We start from the raw sequence: 17,179 nt of genomic DNA, 5'->3' as shown, positions 1-17,179 counted from the left end.
TTGTTGCTAGGGGCGTGGCCTGTGTCTAGGGGCGTGCCCCGCCGGTGACGCCATCAGGCGGCGCCGCCCGCCGGGCCCGGGCGCCATGGAGGGGAACCGGGAGGAGGCGGAGCGCTGCGTCGGCATCGCGCTGGCGGCCGCCAGGGCCGGGCAGCCCGAGCGGGCCCGGCGCTTCCTGCTGAAGGCGCAGCGCCTCTACCCCACGCCCCGCGGCCGCGGTGAGGGAGCCGCGCCCGGCGACCGGGGGGCGGCGGGGCGGCCGGCGAGGGGGGGGAGGGGGGAGGCCTGCGCGGGGACTGCGCATGCGCCGTGTCCGGGCAGCGCGGGGCGTGCTGGGAAAGCGAGTCCGGGGGCGGGGGGCGGGGGGCGGGGGGGGGCGTTGAGTTTGGCCGAGTTTCGATAATTTTACCTCACGGTCGCCTGTTTTTCCCCGAATCCCTCTAATTTCCCCCGCGTTTCTTCTAATTCTCCCTGATTTTCTTTAATTTCCCCTGGATACTTTTAATTTTCCCTGAATTTCCCGATTTTCTCTGCGTTTCTTCTCATTTTCCCCGAATTTCTTTTATTTTTCCCTAAATTTCTTTAATTTTCCTTGTGTTTCTTTTAATTTTCCCTGAATTTATCAAATTTTTCCCCGAATTTCTTTTAATTTTCCCTGAATTTATCACATTTTCCCCAAATTTCTTTTAATTTTCAACGGTTCTCTTGTAACTCTCCCTGAAATCCTTTTAATTCTCCCTGGATGCCTTTAATTTTCCTGCAATAGCTTTAATTTTCACCAAAATTATTTTAATGTCCCCTGGGCTTCCTTTAATTGTTGCTGAATTCCTTTAATTTCCCCCCCAAACGTTTAATTTTCTCTGAGATTATTTATTTTTTCCCAAATTTATCTAATTTATCTTATTTTTTTTTTATTTTTCCCCAAAAATCTTTAATTTTATTCCCCAAAATCTTTCATTTTCTCCCCAGAAGTCTTTAATTTCCCCCCAAAACATCCAATTTTCTCCCCCAGGAACGTTTAATTTCCCCCAAAATTACTTATTTTCCCCGAGCCCTTCAGTTTCCCCGTTTAACTCTCGCCTCCCTCCCGCCGCAGCCCTGCTGGAGGAGCTGGACAAGGAGCAGCAGGCGGCGGGGGCCCAGCCCGACCCCAGCCCCGGCCCCAACCCCGGCCCCGGCCCCGGGGGGCGGCCGGGCAGCGGCGGGGAGGCGGCGGGGGAGGCGCCGCGGGGCTACACGCGGGACCAGGCGGACGCCGTCAGGAGGTGCGTGTGTGCTCGGGGGGCCTCGGGGCGGCCGCTCCCCCTGTCCTGCTGCTCGGGTCACGCTGAGAGCCCAGCCGAGTACCAAACCCTCGCAGGACCACTCGCTCCACTGGTGGAGATGCTCAGGATGCCCCTAAAGCTCCTGCTGCCGACTCCCAGGGCATGTTTATCCAGCACCCCCTCCCGCTCAGCCCGTGGTAGTTTTTAAGCCTGAACTAACTGCGTCTGAAGCAGTGCAGGGGGACGCCAAAAACCCAGCAATCCTCCAGATCCTGGCCTGCCATTTGTCGTCCCTGCAGCCCCGGCTCCCTCACGCTCATGGTTTGGGGGCTGTGTTCTTCTGCCTGCGCCAGCAGTGCCCGAGGAGAGGCCCTTCCACCTTTCCTGGCCTGACCCGTTCTGTAGGAGTGTTTGTGTGCCAGCAGCACGGGCAGGCTGCGGGTGAGCACGTGAGAAAATTGGGTCACCTCTGAGGAATCCGAGATGAGTGAAGCGGAGTTCGCTGAGCATCAGTCGAAACCGCGCCGCCTGCGAGGCTGCACGAGGTCGACACATCCGAGGCAAAGCAGTTCCCGTGGCCGAAACTCACTGCCCGTGTCTTTTCTCCCGGCAGGGTAAAGCAGTGCAAAGATTACTACGAAATTCTGGGAGTCAACAGAGAAGCTTCAGACGAGGACTTGAAGAAGGCTTACCGGAAACTGGCGCTGAAGTTCCACCCCGATAAGAACCACGCGCCAGGGGCCACCGAGGCCTTTAAAGGTAACGCACCTCCCCGCCTTGTGACTTACCCACAGCCAGCAGGTGATGCTGCTGAGCTGGGCGAGCAGGGACTCCCTGAAAACAACCTGATGATTCAGGCAGAGTGAAATAAAGCTCTGGTCAGCAGAGTTGTTTCTTTCTGAGCTGGTTGTGTCACGGACAAAGTGTGAGATGAGCTTGAAACAGCCCCCACGGGCGGGTTCAGGGCAGGTGCTGGGTGCTCCCCTCCTGGGGACAGCCCCAGGGGGCAGCTGTTGTGTCTGCAGCCCCTTTGTCGTACAGACACATCTCCCAAAAAGCTCCCGCACACTGAGCACAGCGGGGCTGCTGTAACTGAATCCCGTGGGAGGAAGATGGTTCCTGGGCAGCCAGGTAGCTTCAAACCAGTCGTTGTCCAGCAGCAATGAAGTAGGCTGCAGCATCTGTGTCAGTCTGGGAGTCGTGCCACCCTTCTGAGGCTGCGGGGAAGGTGGCTGATTCTCCAGCACTAGTGATTTTTTTCATTTCCTGTATTTTTCATCTTCCGCATCTTGCATGAGAAGTCCCAGCAGGAGGAGTTTGGAAGCCCGCTTAGCTGAGCTTTTGCCTCGTGGTTGTGAGCGCTCAGTAATTGCCTGTGGGCCAGGAAAATCCCCTCTGCCAGAATAAATGCAGTAGAGAGCCGTGGGAACTATGAGAACTGCGTTCAGCTGTGTGAGGGGAAATAAAGGAGCGGGCTGGTGGTTGAGGCACTGTGGTTGAGGCACTGTGCTCCCCTGGAATTGCTCCACTCATGAATAAAATGAGGCCTTTTCTGATGGTAATCCCCCAAAACAGCCCCGTGGGCACTTCCCTAGGTGCCCGTACCCAAATCCAAGGCTTTTCGCCTGGGTGGCACCTGCCTGTGGGGTTCTGAGCAGCACGATGGGTGCAGCGGGGCTGGAGCAGCCCGAGATTTTTGCAGGAGCAGGGAGCAAGGCTAGCCTGCCACGAGAGCGGTGAGGGGCGAGCTCCGAGTGGGCAAATTTCGGCAGTAAAAGTCTTATGTAAGGTTTGTTCGAGCCTTTTAAGGCTTCAGTCCGTGGCTGATAAGCGCCTTGCTGTTGGCAGATAGCGAGCTGACCCTCAGCTACTCTTTTTTAGTGCAGGGGCCAGGTTAGGCAGGGAGCATCTGCCTGTGCTGTGAGCCGCTGGCTGATAGCTTATCTGCCAGCCCTCGCCCGGTGGCGAAAGGCAGGTTTCCTCACCTCTAATCTCAACCAACGATGTTTGCCGAGGGCTTTGAGAAGAGTTACGTGCCGGGAGCCCTGCGTTAGGCAAGGTGCCCTTTATCCTCCAGCCTCCTCTCATTTGCAGGGCTCGCCAAAGTCCAGCTGCTCCCTGCCAGAGGGCGAAGGGGGAAACGTGCAGGGCTCTGAGGGCTTGAGTTAATTTTTTTCCAACGTTGCTGTGTTAGCTCAAGTCTTGACACTCGTCTTCCCAGTGACAGCTGATAAAACATCAGGTCTGGGCCCGGGACCTTGTCCCAGGCGGCTGCAGTTGTGTTGAACCTCGTTTGCATCACTGCCTTCGGCTGACGTTGGGCAAAGAGCTGAACCGAGCCGCTTGGAGCTGAAATCCTGACTGGGAATGATGTGTTCCTGTGGAGCTTGGTCAGCAGAAGGCTAGATGATGAACAAGATCCTAAATTGCCCCATTTTCATTGCTTAATCACATGGTGTGAAAGGACGGCCTGGTGTGCTGGAGCCAGTCCTCGCGGTCTAGCTTCCTGCCCGGCTCGTAGAAACGTTTGCTGTGCGTGCACTAATTATAACCGAGGCTCAGAGCGAGCGTACTGACACGACATCCTCCGCTCTCCAAATCTCTAGTCCAAGAAGAAACCAAACACCTCGGTCTCACTGCCGGGAAAGTGTTGAATCTTGGAGTTAATCTCCTGCAAAGGGCACGGGTCCCCCTTTCCTGCCCTTAACGCAGCAGTCAGCCCCACTCCTGTGAGCTCCTCACGTCCTTGCGACACGGGGAGGGGAAGGGACGTGCTCGGCAGTCACCTACAGAGGCTCCCAGGTGGGTCGGTGCCGAGGGGAAGGGGTGAGCTGGGATGTGTAGGGAGAGGAGCCCAGAAACAGGCGAGTGCCAGCGGGCTGCCTGCTTGGAAACCTTCCTGTGGAACCTGGGAGTTCTGAAGTTCACAGCTTGCAGCCCACATCTCCTCGCCAGCTTTTGCTTGGGATCTTAAAGTCTCTGTCAGTGAGGCACCCTGTACTTAAATTCTTCATAGTTCTGGTTTCAGGCTACGGCATCAAGTGCACTTAATGCTACTTTTGAATAAGATTTATCGTCGGAAATCGTGCTCTGCTGTGCTCATGGCTGAATGGTTTGGGATCAGCTGTTCGAAAGAAGGAACGGGTTTAATGAAACAAAATGCATCGCAGCTCTGCTGCCAGCATTTGTGCAGCACCGGGTAGTTTCATTCACCTGAGGGGGTTTCTCTAGGAAGGCGCACAGAACCCACACCAGCCACACCACAGCTTGGTTATTCGGGCTGATTTCAGGCCGAGTCTCTCGGTGTGGTTTCCTTCTGCCGAAGCAGCGTGCCAGGCAGGAGAGCTGTGCCGCCAAAGGCTGCTTGAGAACCTGACGTGGGTGCTGAGGGAGGCGAGCCGGGCCTGCTCACAGGGCTCAGCGCAGCATCTGGGGCTGCAAGAAGCTAATTGCCTCCTAATTGTCCGTATTTCAGCCATTGGCAACGCCTACGCGGTGTTGAGCAACCCGGAGAAGAGGAAGCAATACGACCAGTACGGGGACGAGAAGCTCAACCCCGCTCGGCACGGACACAGTCACGCAGACTTCCACCGCGGCTTCGAGGCGGACATCTCCCCCGAGGACCTCTTCAACATGTTCTTCGGGGGTGGATTCCCCTCCAGTAAGCGCATTAAACCTCGCTGTCCCGAGAGGGCCCCGGCCCTTCTGACAGTCAGGGTGCTGTAGGGTTTATTGGCAGGGCGAGGAGTGGTAGCAGAGCAGCTCCTCCCCACAGCTGAGGTCGGTCAGAGCTCTCCCTCACAACTGACCCAAGCACCTAGGGTTTTTTAAGTCATCCAGGTGGGAGCTTGGAGAACTCGGGGCCCAGCAGGTAATTCCAGCAGAGCTGGACTTCTTCCCCAGCTCAGCAGTCTGTCTGCACGCTGGAGACGTTCACTGTTACTGGGTTGGATTGAACGTTAGAACAAAAACGATGCACAGGCATCACGCGACCTTTCGCAGCGTTCCTGTTCTGCCTGTCAGGAAGGCAGGGCTACTCCAGGAAAACCAGCGAGTTGCCATTCTTGCTCGGTCTTTTTTTTTTTTTCCATTCCTCGCTGTCCCTTGAGAATCCAGGAGCAGTTTTGCAGCTGGTCTCCCTCTTCAGCTGTAGTTTTGCCATCTAAAACAAGGAAAAGCTGCTTTTAAGGTGGAAAAACTACCAAAATTATTTATTTTTCTTTTTCTGATTGGTGTTAATCAAAAGATAAACTCCTTTGTGTGAATGCTTCCATCAGTCTCCTGGGGAGCACTGTAGCTGCTGCAGCCACCTCTGGTGAGCTGTTTGGGACATGCTGACCCCTTTGTATCCTTCTCCTTTTGCCCGCAGGTAACGTCCACGTGTACAGCAACGGCAGGATGCGATACACCTACCACCAGAGGCAGGACAGGCGAGAGCACCAGGGGGACGTAAGTGGAGAGAGAGCACGCAGGGGGCCGGGAGCCTGAATGTTTTTTCCAGCGAGCTGGCGGGGCTGCTTTGTGCACCAGCCCTGCTCGTTGGCACCTCCCCGTACAGAAAGCTGCGGTGGTGGGAAGTTAGCTGCCTGCAGAATTTCCACTCTAATTTACTGCGGGTGGCTCTCCCAGGACTCTCTTCCAGCAGGGTGAACGCTGGTGTGCCTTGAATCTGTGCCACCTCGATGTGAGCTGACAGCAGTGAACTGAACTTGTTTTTAGCAGAGGATAAGCATTCCCTCTCTCAATTCATTCTCTGATTTTAAAAGGCAGATCCAGCTTTCAGATGATACGGATACACGTGGCTCCTCCCAGCACGTACCCCTTCCCCCTTTCATCTCACCATGCGAGATGGGGTGTTTCTAGTCTGTGATGAGTAATTAACCAAGGAAAAAGCTTCATGGCCTGAGCTGTTTTGGGGTTTTCCCTCACAGAATCTGCATATGTCTCCAAGCCCTCTGATCTGGAGAAATGAAACTGTGGGACTTAACGTAACCCTGCTCCTTTAATAGCCAGTAGAATGCTTGAAAAGGAAAAGAAAGAAAGAAAGAAAAATGGGGAACTCCCCGAGCAGTTCTTCTCGAGGTTAAAGGGGGAAGCGTGCTCCAGGGGAATTAAGGCTGCGTTAGGGCTGGGAGGGAGGGAAAGCGATGCTCTGGGGTCTGGGCCTCCAGGATGGTGCTCCACTGTGCGTTTCTGTCCCCGCAGGGTGGCCTGGGGCTGTTTGTCCAGCTGATGCCCATCCTCATCCTGATCATCGTGTCTGCGCTCAGCCAGATGATGGTCTCCAGCCCTCCCTACAGCCTGAGCCAGAGGCCGTTAGTACCCCTTGCTCTGAGCCTATCCCCGCGGGGTGGGTGCCGGGGAGCTGGGCGCTCTGCTTCTCCTGCTGTTTCTGTGCTTTATCTCCTCCTGCTCCTGCTCCCTGCTGCCTCACAGCTCAGGGAAGGCCAAATTGTTTCCAGGCAGGTCTTGGGGTGGAAGGGGCTGTCAGAGAGTGCTCGCCAGCCTGACGGACTGGGGCTCTGACGGGGAACCTCTGCAGCCTGCAGCTAGGTGGGAAGGGGACGGAGTGAAGGCCTTGGGGGAGCTGTAGCCCAATGGGGCTGAGATGTAGAGTTAAATCAGGGTGTGAAAAATGAAAGTCAGATCTGTTTGCCCCAACATGTAACTAAATGCTCCAAAACACAGCTTGGCTTTCGGGTTCGAGGTGAGGGCACTGGCGTTAGCACTTAAAGCCAGGAGACGGAGCAAACTGGGGCGAGGCGCAGCTCAGGGTCGCCCTGAGAGGCTAAGGAGTGTTGGGATGTCACTTCTGTGGCTGAGGGCCACGAAACCAGGCACGTGTCTCTCTGCTTGTGAGTTTGAGGCTGGTGAGGAGGCGCTCTGTGAGGCGAGAGGGCGCTGGGTGCAGGGCAGCTCTGAGGCAGGCAGGGATTTGCTCCCAGCCTTGTCAGCTGGAACATCGCCCCCGCGCCTCATTTCCCACTTTGGCTTTGGACAAGAGGAGCAAACGAGCTGCCCCAGCCCCTCGGCCGTGGTTTCTGGGTGAGGCTGAAGGAGCTGGAGCAGCAGCGTGCTGTGCCAGCAGGCGGTGCTGCACTCTCGCTCAGGCAAAGGAAAAAAAAAAAAATGCTGAGCTCAGCTGCTCCTTGGCAGGAAACGAGCTCGCTGCGCCCAACCCAGCATGCCGCAGGCAAGCTGCTGAACCTGGCGAGGTTTTATTGGCACGGGGAGGTTTTGGTGCCCCTTGCTTACAGGAGGCTGCTGCTGAGAATGGCAGAGTCGTAAAGAAACACGTGTCACGCGGTTCCCTTCGTAAACCTCTTCCAAAAGTAAGGTTCCTGCTGGCAGACCCGCCTAGGTCAGTGCCTCATCGAATCTGCCTGCCCGAGCTGCACGCCTGCCTGTGGGTAGCAGGCTGCTGGTTTCTTCTGCCTCTGTTTTCTCGCTGCTGGAGCACCCTGCTGGAGCGTGCAGGGGTGTGTGACTCGCTCCTGCACACCCTGCTCGCAGGCTGAAGGGTGAGCCGGATGAGTCGCTGTTTATACCTGGCTCGGGAGGCAGGCTGGCGTTTGATGCAGCAGCCAGCTGGTATTTGTTATGGGAGACTTCGGGCACGGATCCAGCTGGAGCCGTGCCCGATGAATCCAGTGTTTGGGCACAGGTCCTGTGCTGCGGCTTGCAAGCACGCCCCGGTGAGTGTCTCTAGGTTTGCCGGAGCGCTGGGGAGAAAATAAGAACAAGGTTTTGTCTGAAATGCAAATCCGAGGGGGTAGGGGTAGGGTACGGCTTCTTTTCCGCCAGAAAGGCTTCTCCTCTCCCGAGCTGTGAGGCGCTGGGGGCGGAGGAGCGTGGGGGCGATGCGTGTGGTCAGCGATCCTTGGCGAGGAGCCGCAGGGCTCTGGCCGTGCCCTTCAGGTGTCTGACGCTGCTCTGCCTTCTCTCCGGAGCCAGGTCCGTGGGTCACGTACACAGGAGGGTGACGGAGCACCTGAAAGTCGTCTACTACGTGGCTGAGAACTTCGCCGAGGAGTACACGGGCACCAACCTGAAGAACGTGGAGAGGAGCGTGGAGGACGACTACATCGCCAACCTGCGGAACAACTGCTGGAAGGAGAAGCAGCAGAGTGAGTAGCGTGGGCTCGGGGGCAGAGGGGTTTGGCTGCTGCAGAAAAACCCAGCCGAGCTGCGCTGAGGGTGCATTTCAACACCACGTAGGCACGCTTTGCAGCCTGCCGAGCGGCGAGCCTCGTGCTCGCTGGGACTTGGCCAAGTCCTGCTGAGGGGGCTCCGTGCTCCTAACGCCGCGCTTCTCCCGTTGCAGAGGAAGGCCTGCTGTACCGGGCGCGCTACTTCGGGGACTCGGAGCTGTACCAGCGGGCACAGAAGATGGGCACCCCCAGCTGCAGCAGACTGTCAGACGTACAGGCCTCTCTGCACGGATAGCCGCCGCCGGCCCGCTCGGCGGAGCTCTAAGTACGAGCCGGTGGCGCTCCAGCAGTGCTCTTAATACTGAAATCTCTGAGGCACAAGGCTTCCCGAGTCTCCTCTGGACGCGCGCACGTAGCGGGGGGGAAGCAGCCCCCCTCTGCCAAGCCTGTGCTCCCGGCCGGGGAGATTGATGCTGTTTAGTTTGCATGGCAGCGCCCCGGCTCTCTCCAAGCTCGCTGTTTTTGCTGGCGGTGGTTCTCGAGGAACAAAGCGAAGCCCCGGGCGTGCTGGCGACTCGGCCGAGCTCCTGTCAACTGCACGCCTGGGCTGGCTCAAGATTTTTTTTTTTTTATCCTTATCTCGCCACGCCTTTCCCAGCCGTGGCAGCCAGCCACCGCCTCTGAATGAACCCTTTTTGTTGCTTTATTGTCTGTTTCATTGAAAAAGTCGTCACCTGTGGCACTAAAGAAGCGTGGTGACGGGGAACGGGCTCGCAGAAAACATGTTCCTTGCCCCCCTCTGCCCTCCCCTGACTCTGGAGGAGAACAAAGCAGGGCGTTGGAGTTCACGGCGGGTTGTGGGAGCAGCTTTGTGTGTCCACGGGGAAAAAAAGGGGCTGAGGTGGAGGACGGGTGGGTCGGGGAGCTGGGGGTAGGGCGAGCCGGATAGCGCAGGTGAGGGCGGGAGTGCTGGGCCACGGGGGAGCTGATGAAAGGCAGGAGCACCTGGGCAGAGCCTGGAGTGCTTTTTCTGCCCGATGATTGAGGCTGATTTCACCTACCAGACGCTCTGAGGGTGGCCCCATCTAGCCACAAAGCCTTTTGAAAGCAGTTTCTGTACAAAATAAGTTGAAGGGGAAGCTTCAAGCACCAAGTTTTAGTCGTATGGACACTACTGAGCCTTGCAAGGACTTCCTGGGGGCGCTGGGCATCCAGCTAGCTGACCCCCAGACACGAGTAAAGAGGTTCAGCAGTGGAGCTGCTCTTTGTTTTCACCCTCCTTGCCTCACGGAGCATGTCTGAAAGCCTGAAGGCCCTCAAAGCAACTCCTCGGGGTCACGTTCGGCCCTTTTTGCCTGCACCCCGTTCTTGGAACCGCTCTTTTCTCGCTTCTCCCACTCCTCACAACCGCGCCTCCTCTCTCACGCCAGCCCGCTGCTGCCCACCTGCCTCCCTTCCAGGGGAGGAATTTGGAGGAATTGGGACCCGTGGCCTGAGCAGAGCCTCCTGAAATGCGGGGCCGGGTGGGGTGGCGGCGCGCCGTGCTGCCCCCTGGCACTCACACCCTTACCGCTTTCGTCCCCAGACTGGACACGCCTGAAGACTCTCGGCGAAGCGCACTGAGCCCGGGTGGCGGACTTTGTGTTTAAGGAATCAAACCCGATATTAAAATGGAACCGGAGAATTAGCAACGCACAACTGCCCTCTTTCTTCTCTCTGCCCATCTCCGCCGTCACGACGTCTCAGGCAGCAATTAGGACAGGAAGCAGCTGCCCGTCCTCCTCCTCCTCCCCGTCCAGCACCACCGGCCTGGTTGCTCCCAGGGTCCCACAACCGTCGGGACAAGCGCGTGGCCTGGAAGGTGAGAGAGCCAAAAAAGCAAAGCCACGGAGCAAAAGGAGACCCTGGCGACTGCGCTGGAGAGAGAAATCGGACAATTTGGTGATGAAACTTTCAACAAAAAAGAAATATAATCTATTTAGAATTAATTTATAGCTGTATATACGGTGTACTTTTAAACTATGCAGGGGTTGGGTGATTAAATTATTTTGTTCTCTGCCCAGCTTGGCCAATGGGGAAGCGGGCAGTGCCTCCTCCCGGGCGTCCCCCTCTGCCTGGCACACGGAGCTGAAATCACTTTGCGGTTACTGCACTTGGCTTTCTCGAGGACAGCGGCGCTCCGTGGCTGGGGATGCCGATGCCTGCCCTCTGGGCTGTAATAAAAGCATTTCCAAATCTGCAGGGGGCGAAAAGCGATTCCTGAAACTGCCCGGATTTGCACTTTGGGTTCGCAACGTTGGCAGAAGCTTCCGCAGGTCAACTGGAGCCGCATTCAGCGGAGGAAAGGATTGTCCTGGATGGTTTTAGTTCATCTGTTGTTCGCTTGATGTCTGTGTGTAACCTTTTTTTTCTTTTTTTTTTTTTTTTTTTCCCAGTCTGCTTTTAATTTTGCCTCATAATCAGTGTGCAGCTTTCTGCCTGTAAGCAGGGCTTTCCACGAGCTGTGTCCCTTTGTGAATTACTTTGTCCCGCAGCCCTCGCCCAGCAGCTCTCCTGTTTGCAGCATGGCCGTGGCGTGCTGTCGCCTGCGTTTCTTCGGGGAGACCTGCGAAATGCTGCTGGTGGTACAAAACGGAGCCCTGCATCGCCTCTGCCGAAGGAAACGTTGCTGGGGGAAGGTCGGCAGCTGCTCCCCGTCCCCTCGGCTTCGCTGGCTTGGTCAGGCGGGACCTGGATGGGAGCGTGAGCCGTCTGAGAAGTGAACGTGGGGTGAACTGGATCCCTTGTTGTCCCCAACAGTTAATTTTTGCCTAAAGGCTTGGCCTGTGAGAGCCATCCCCTGGCACCCTGCGGTGGGTGCGAGGGCTGGGAGCTCAAGCACTGAGGTGGGCTCCTTTCTTCGGCGTTAGAAGCCCGCGTGCTCCGTCTTTGGCTCTTTGTTCTGCAAAGCATCAGCCCTCCCACTAACTAAGCCTTATGCCACAGCCACCACAGCATGGACTTGATTTTAGAAGTTTTCTTTTTCCTCCTTTTGTTTTGTTTTGTGTTTTTTTTTTTTTTTTTTTTTTTTTTTTGTAATGGTACCTCCATCTGTGGAAGGCACGGGGTGGAAGCACGGCGTGTTGAAATAGGCACAGCCACACGCAGCTCGTGGGGGTGGGGGGGTTCCAAGAAAAATCGTGTGCAAGAGGTGCTGAAAGTCCTGCGGAACGGCATCCCTCGCCCAGGGCCTGCCCGCACAAACCTTGGGATGCTTCGAGTAGATTCCCGTGGATAACGCGAGCGGGAAAGCGCAGATCCTAACGGGTGCTCCTGGAAGCTGCATTTCTTGATTTAGAGTTAATTATCAAATTGTACATCTATAAATAAATGTTTATATCGTGAAAGGCTGCGGCTGTGCTGCTGTCATGCAGATCCCTGGGTGGCAGTGGAAGTGGCTTGGTAGGAAACGAGGCCGGAGCAGAGGTGCTGTCCCCAGGAGCAGGGGGGCGGTGGCGTCCAGCAAACTGCTCGCAAAGCAGGGAACTCCCCGGTTATTGCCTGGGTTTTATTTCATTTTTTAACTACAGCAAGGCAGAACCACCAAGCCCCAGCGCCTGAGGAGCACTGGGAGCTTCGTGCGAGAGGGAGGGGGGGCGAAGATGCTGGGAAGAAGATGGAGAGAAGGGAGAGGTCGGGAGGGGTACGGAGAGAGGGGAAGGCCGAAACACGGCCGCGGCCCCGACCCTGGCGGGAAGGGCAGCCTCGAGCTCTGTTTTGCCTCCCGGGGCTGCCTGGGTTGTATTTTTCTTTCCATAATTGTGCTTGGGAAGAGACTTGAGTCAACAGGAGCCTCCCTGAGCTGGCACACGTTCGTCCCCCGTGTGCAGACCGCAGTGAGCAAAGGAAGGGAAATCTCACCGAGGCTGACCAGAAAACGGCATTTTTCACCCCAGCCCCGTGCCTTCAGCTGCTCCTTTTCCTCCAGTCCTAGGCTGAGCTGGTTTTTGGGGGGTGCATCATTTTCCTCCCAGCGTAATCCTCTTCCTCCAGGCTTCTGCAGTGGGGAAAGCGGTCTTTTAGGCTTCTAAAATGCTGGGAAAAGCAGATGCAAGCCCAAAAGCTTGGCCCAAGCCCCTGCTTTGAGGCACATGGAGAAAAAAAATAAAAATAAAATAAAAGCCCAGCATGACCCTGAATCCTCCTGCAGGAGCAAACTGATGCTATTTAGGATGGGATTATTGCTAATGGCTGCTAGCAGCTCGCTAACAGCCGATTCTGTGCGAGCAATTAAATTAATAACTTAATATCCCAATTTGTAGCCTCTCCCGGGTGGGTTGGAAGCCAGACCTGGCTGCCAGGCGCTGCACACGCACCGCTCTCCCTCCCAAATTTCAGCTCCTGGGGCTGACAGGGTCAGCCCCGGGGCTGTGCTGCGAGCGGGGAGGGGGGCGATTGAATGGGGGCAGGCAAATTTCACGCCTTCTCCCCGATTTTCACCAAATTCCGAGGTCTCTGTTGCTGAAGACCTGCGGGTGCTGCACCACAAGCAGCCCCACCGTGTCCTTGCAGGCCCCCAACCGCCCCGTCCCCTAAAAAAAGCCCCGCCGGGGCCTTCTGGCACTTTCCAGGGAGCCTCTCGCTGCCCGCCCGCCCCGGGGCTCACGGAAAGGGCACCTCGCTATAAATAGGGGCTGCAAACGGCTGGGCTGCGGGGCTGGAGCTGCGCCGGGGATGTTTGGGGTGGCCGCGGGGCGCTCAGGGGACACCCAGCACAGGCAGGTTTGGGTCTGTCAGGATTTTTTTTGGGTGTTCTGCGAAGCTCTGGCTCGTTCCCTGTAAAAGCAGCTCTGAGAGGTGACACCGCGACAGCGCCGGGGGGCTGGCAGGGTGCAGGGTGAGCCCCTGCTGGCGCACGCGGTGTAAAAATAGGTGGAAAAAGCTAAAGATAGCAGCCAGAGCTGCCGCTGGCACCGCGGCCGGGGCCGTGCCTGCTCTGTCCCGTGACAGCGGGGCCAAGAACTGCCAGTTCTGCAGCGCCTCGGCCGCTCCAGCTGGGGTTTCGCGAGCCGGGGCACCTGCCAAAGGGATTTTGGGCCGGTGCCACGGCCTCCCTGACCCCAAAAACGGGGCTGCCCTCGCGTGGGGACAGGGAGGAGCGAGCCCAGCTCAGCAGCCCTTGGAAGCGCCCAAATTTTGGGACCTGGAGGGGGAAGATGCACTCAGCAGCGTGGCTGCGAGGAGGCTCAGGAGTGTCTGAGGGAAGCGCTGCCTGCGCAGAGCAGGGCAGGGCTCACAACCCCCCACCACCTCCCCACCTCCCTCCCACCACACCCCTTTTCCCAGACGCTCCCGGTTTTGTCCCAAATTCCCCCCCAGCCGCTTCCTGGTGGCTGCGGGTGACGGGGCGCTGCCACCCCGGCCTGACTCAGCCCTGCCTGAGTCATAGCCCCGTGCCCCGGTCTGCTGCCCCTTCCTGCAGCGGGAACCCGTCGGGATTCCCACGGCTGCGGGGCACGAGGGGGGTCGGGGTCACGGGGGAGGCGGTTGCATCATCCCCCACAGCCCAGGGAAGACAGGGAGGCAGCGGGTTATCAATTGGACCAGTTTTATTAGAAAAGTAAAAAAGAACACAATTGCATAGGAAGTCTTGCACTTGAACATCAAGTGTACGAGTGTCAACTGTAACCAACGGAGCGCGCACACGGCACGGGGTGCACTGGTGAGGGGTCCTGCCCTCCGTCCCCACAGCCCCCCGCACACCCCTCTGCCCCACACGCGTGCCCTCCCCCAGAGACCCCATTGATTACAATCACTGTTACAAAACACACACACAAAGAAGTAACCGGGAGGGGACCGCCTGCCCCCGCAGCAGCCCCGCTGCCGAGCCCAGGAGCGCAGTCACCGCCACCAGCCTACAACCACGGAAGTGAGGCGAGCACCGAACGGCCCCGCGCCCGCCTGGCAGGGCCCCCGCCTGCCCCGGCTCCGTCCACCTACGCCCTACTCCAGCCTAACCTAAACTACTGCGGCCGCAGGGAGATGCCGCGCTCCAGCCAGCTCAGCGAGCGTCAGCCTCTGAAACACTTGGGTGAGCCGGGTCCCCTTCAGCACTCCTCGACCAGCAGCTGCTCGGAGCTGTACAGCTTCTTCTTGATGACCCTGAAGCCCGTGCTCAGCTTCAAGGCCTGGCTGAAGCCTGGGGTGAAGGCCGGCCCCGAGGCGAAGAGTCCCTGGATCTTGGGCCAGAGGCGCGAGTCCAGGCGCAGCACCAGGGTGAGCTGGAAGGTGGGCACCACGGCGGGGTCCACGGCGATGTGCCCCACGTCGTGGCAGGCCTTGCCGTGCTCCACGCAGAGGTCGAGGAGGGCCCCGCGCAGCCCGCAGGGCTCGCTGCAGGCCAGGCGCAGCAGCTCCGTCCTCACCTGCGCCACGAGCTGGGCCGGCATCAGCAGGCGCGAGCAGCGCCGGGCGCCCAGCGGCGCCTTGCCCAGGGTGGCCTGCACCAGCTCCAGCAGCTCGGCGCACAGCACCTCGTCCTCGGGGTCGTGCAGCAGCAGGTCCAGGTCCGGCAGCGAGGCCTGGTCAGCCGAGTCGGGCTCTGTGGAGGACAACGGGTCAGCACCGGGCAGCCAGAGGGGCTCCCCGCCGCAATGGGGGCTGAGGGGCGGCGTGCTGCTGCCCCTCTCCCCTCCCCCCACAGCGACCCCCTCAGGGCCTGTCCCCTCAGCGGGCCCCAGCGCCTCAGGGCCCCCCCCGCCGCCTCCTGCCGGCTCCCGCCGCTCACCTCCCTCCGAGCCGGAGGCGCTGCCCAGCGACTCGCAGTCGGAGCTCTCCATGCGGGCCCTGTCGCCGCCCGCCAGCCGCTCCCACAGCCCGGCCATGACGAGGGCTTTGGCAGCGCCGCCGCCACCGCTGCCGCGCTCGCACCCCTCCGCCTCCTCCCTCCCGCCGCACCGCTCTGAGGGGACAACCGCCGCCGCCGCCGCTTATATAGACGCGGCGCGGCAGGCCACGCCCCCCGGCCGGCCTCCTCCACCAATGGCAGCGCGGGGCACGTCCGCGGCGTCTCTCCTGCCCGGTGACAGCGGGCACGCGCCGCCCCCCTCCCCCCTCCCCCCCCTCCCGGCCCCTCGCCTCAGGGCCCGGCCGGCCGCGGGCGCTGGGTCCCGCCGGGCGCCGGGTCCCGAAATTTGCCCAAAACTCCTCGTTTTGGCAAAAAAAACCGCCCGCCCTCGCCTTCCCAACCTCGGCAGGGCTCGGTCCCGTGCCGGCGGACCGGGTGCTGGCTCAGGGCTGGTGCCCCCGAGGCGAAGGGCTGCCGTTTTGTGGCGCCGGCTTGTCGCAGCTAAAAACCCTCCAAAATGTCCTGAAAAAAGTTTTTTTTTTTACCACAAATCGTGGTGGTGTTTCCTCAGCAGTAGGGGCAAACACCCCCCGACTCCGTGTCCCCAGGGATTTGGGTGCTGTGCGTTCGCACCCCTCCACCACCAGCCCCGGGAACAGCCCCGCTAAAAAAGGGCTAAAAAGGGGCAAAAATGAGGTGGTCCTGCCCCAGCTGACAAAAACAGGCAGTGGTGTTTGTGCAGTGCTGTGCTGTATGGCAAAATGGGCTTGGATGTGCCTGGAGACGCTGAGGGAAGCTGGGTTTAAACAAAATTCACCTCACGGTTTCCCCCTCTGAGGACTGAGGAGTCCCAAGCCGCCCGTCCAATAGACTGGGAACAAAATGGGGTCAAAACAGGGGAAAACGGCAAAGGAGTGGAAAAACAAAAGCATAACAGGGACCACATCTTGCTAAAAATAAGCTTAGGTTCAAACACAGCCCCCCCCAGCTGAGCGTAAATACTTTTCTTTCTTTGGCAGAACACCCCCCTGGTTTCTCTGCGACCCCCCTGCAGCGGAGCCCCAAAAGCGGTGGTTTTGGGCCCAAAATCAGTGCATGGCGGTGCCTGCCCGCCCTGTTCCTGCGCACGTAGCGGGGAGCGAGCCTGGCCAGGAGGCTCCCGCGGGACGGGCTGTGCCGGAGCTTGTCCCGGACAGGCTGTTCCCGGGGAGCTGGGCTCCATCACGCCACAGCTCCACAAGGCGCTGTGCCGCGGGGGCCAGCCGGGGGGGAAGCCGTGCAAGGGGCTCGGCGAGTGCCTCAGCGCACGTCCACGGGGCGTGGGGCTGGGATCCTGCCCCCACGTGGGGCTGCAGACACCCCCAGCCCCCAAAAGTTGGGTTCAGGGAGATTTCGGCTTTTTCTCTGCATGCTAAATGGCGCGGGGTGTGTGGGGAAAGGGCTGCGAGTGCCAAAAAGCTCCTTGGGGAGGTGGCAGTGAAGCAGGGGGTGTGGAGAGGGGGGCACGGCGCATCCCCTCTGTCCACGAGCACCCCAAAATGTGCCCCACGGGGCCTGCTGGCACCCCACAGGGCTGGGTTCGGGCCCGGCGCGTGCCTTGGCCCTGGTGAAGGAGGCGGGCGCGGGGCCGTGCCGGTACATGGCGTTCTGCCGCCGGCACCCACAGGAAAACCAGCGAGCAGCCCTGAACGAGGCTCTTTGTTCGTGGTTTCTTGTTTTTTTTTTTTTTTTTTTTTTTTCCTTTCCACTCCCCTCCCCGCCTCAACTTTTTGCTCCCTTCCCCCTCCGCTCCCAGCTGCGGCCAAGCCTCAAAATCTTTTCAGCCCCCCTCCAGGCTGCGGGCACGGTGCTACCAAACCCCCAGGAGAGGTCTGGCCGTCCCCAAGGCTGCCCCACAGCTGCGCGAAGCAGAAACGGGGCTCTCCAGGAGTTTCCCA

General features: G+C 58.9%; 2 protein-coding genes across 2 annotated transcripts; one reads left to right on the top strand and one right to left on the bottom strand.

The window, feature by feature from the left end:
* Positions 1–25: 25 nt before the first annotated feature.
* DNAJB12 (DnaJ heat shock protein family (Hsp40) member B12) lies at positions 26–12,129 on the top strand. The gene is made up of 9 exons (XM_084525118.1): positions 26–218; positions 1,097–1,265; positions 1,879–2,024; positions 4,741–4,926; positions 5,635–5,714; positions 6,471–6,580; positions 8,220–8,392; positions 8,590–8,741; positions 10,002–12,129. Exons 1-8 carry the CDS (start codon positions 86–88, stop codon positions 8,709–8,711), a joined length of 1,119 nt encoding a protein of 372 aa, XP_084381244.1. The 5' UTR covers positions 26–85; the 3' UTR covers positions 8,712–8,741; positions 10,002–12,129.
* Positions 12,130–13,986: 1,857 nt separating this feature from the next.
* DDIT4 (DNA damage inducible transcript 4) lies at positions 13,987–15,352 on the bottom strand. The gene is made up of 2 exons (XM_084526843.1): positions 15,183–15,352; positions 13,987–14,996 (listed from the first exon to the last, which is right to left on the bottom strand). Exons 1-2 carry the CDS (start codon positions 15,277–15,279, stop codon positions 14,503–14,505), a joined length of 591 nt encoding a protein of 196 aa, XP_084382969.1. The 5' UTR covers positions 15,280–15,352; the 3' UTR covers positions 13,987–14,502.
* Positions 15,353–17,179: the final 1,827 nt, after the last annotated feature.

Source organism: Aythya ferina, assembly GCF_964211825.1.
Source record: "Aythya ferina genome assembly, chromosome: 7".
NCBI classification, from domain to species: Eukaryota; Metazoa; Chordata; class Aves; order Anseriformes; family Anatidae; genus Aythya; species Aythya ferina.
The sequence above is the reverse complement of the archived record's forward strand: the minus strand, read 5'-3'. Positions and strand labels throughout refer to the sequence as shown.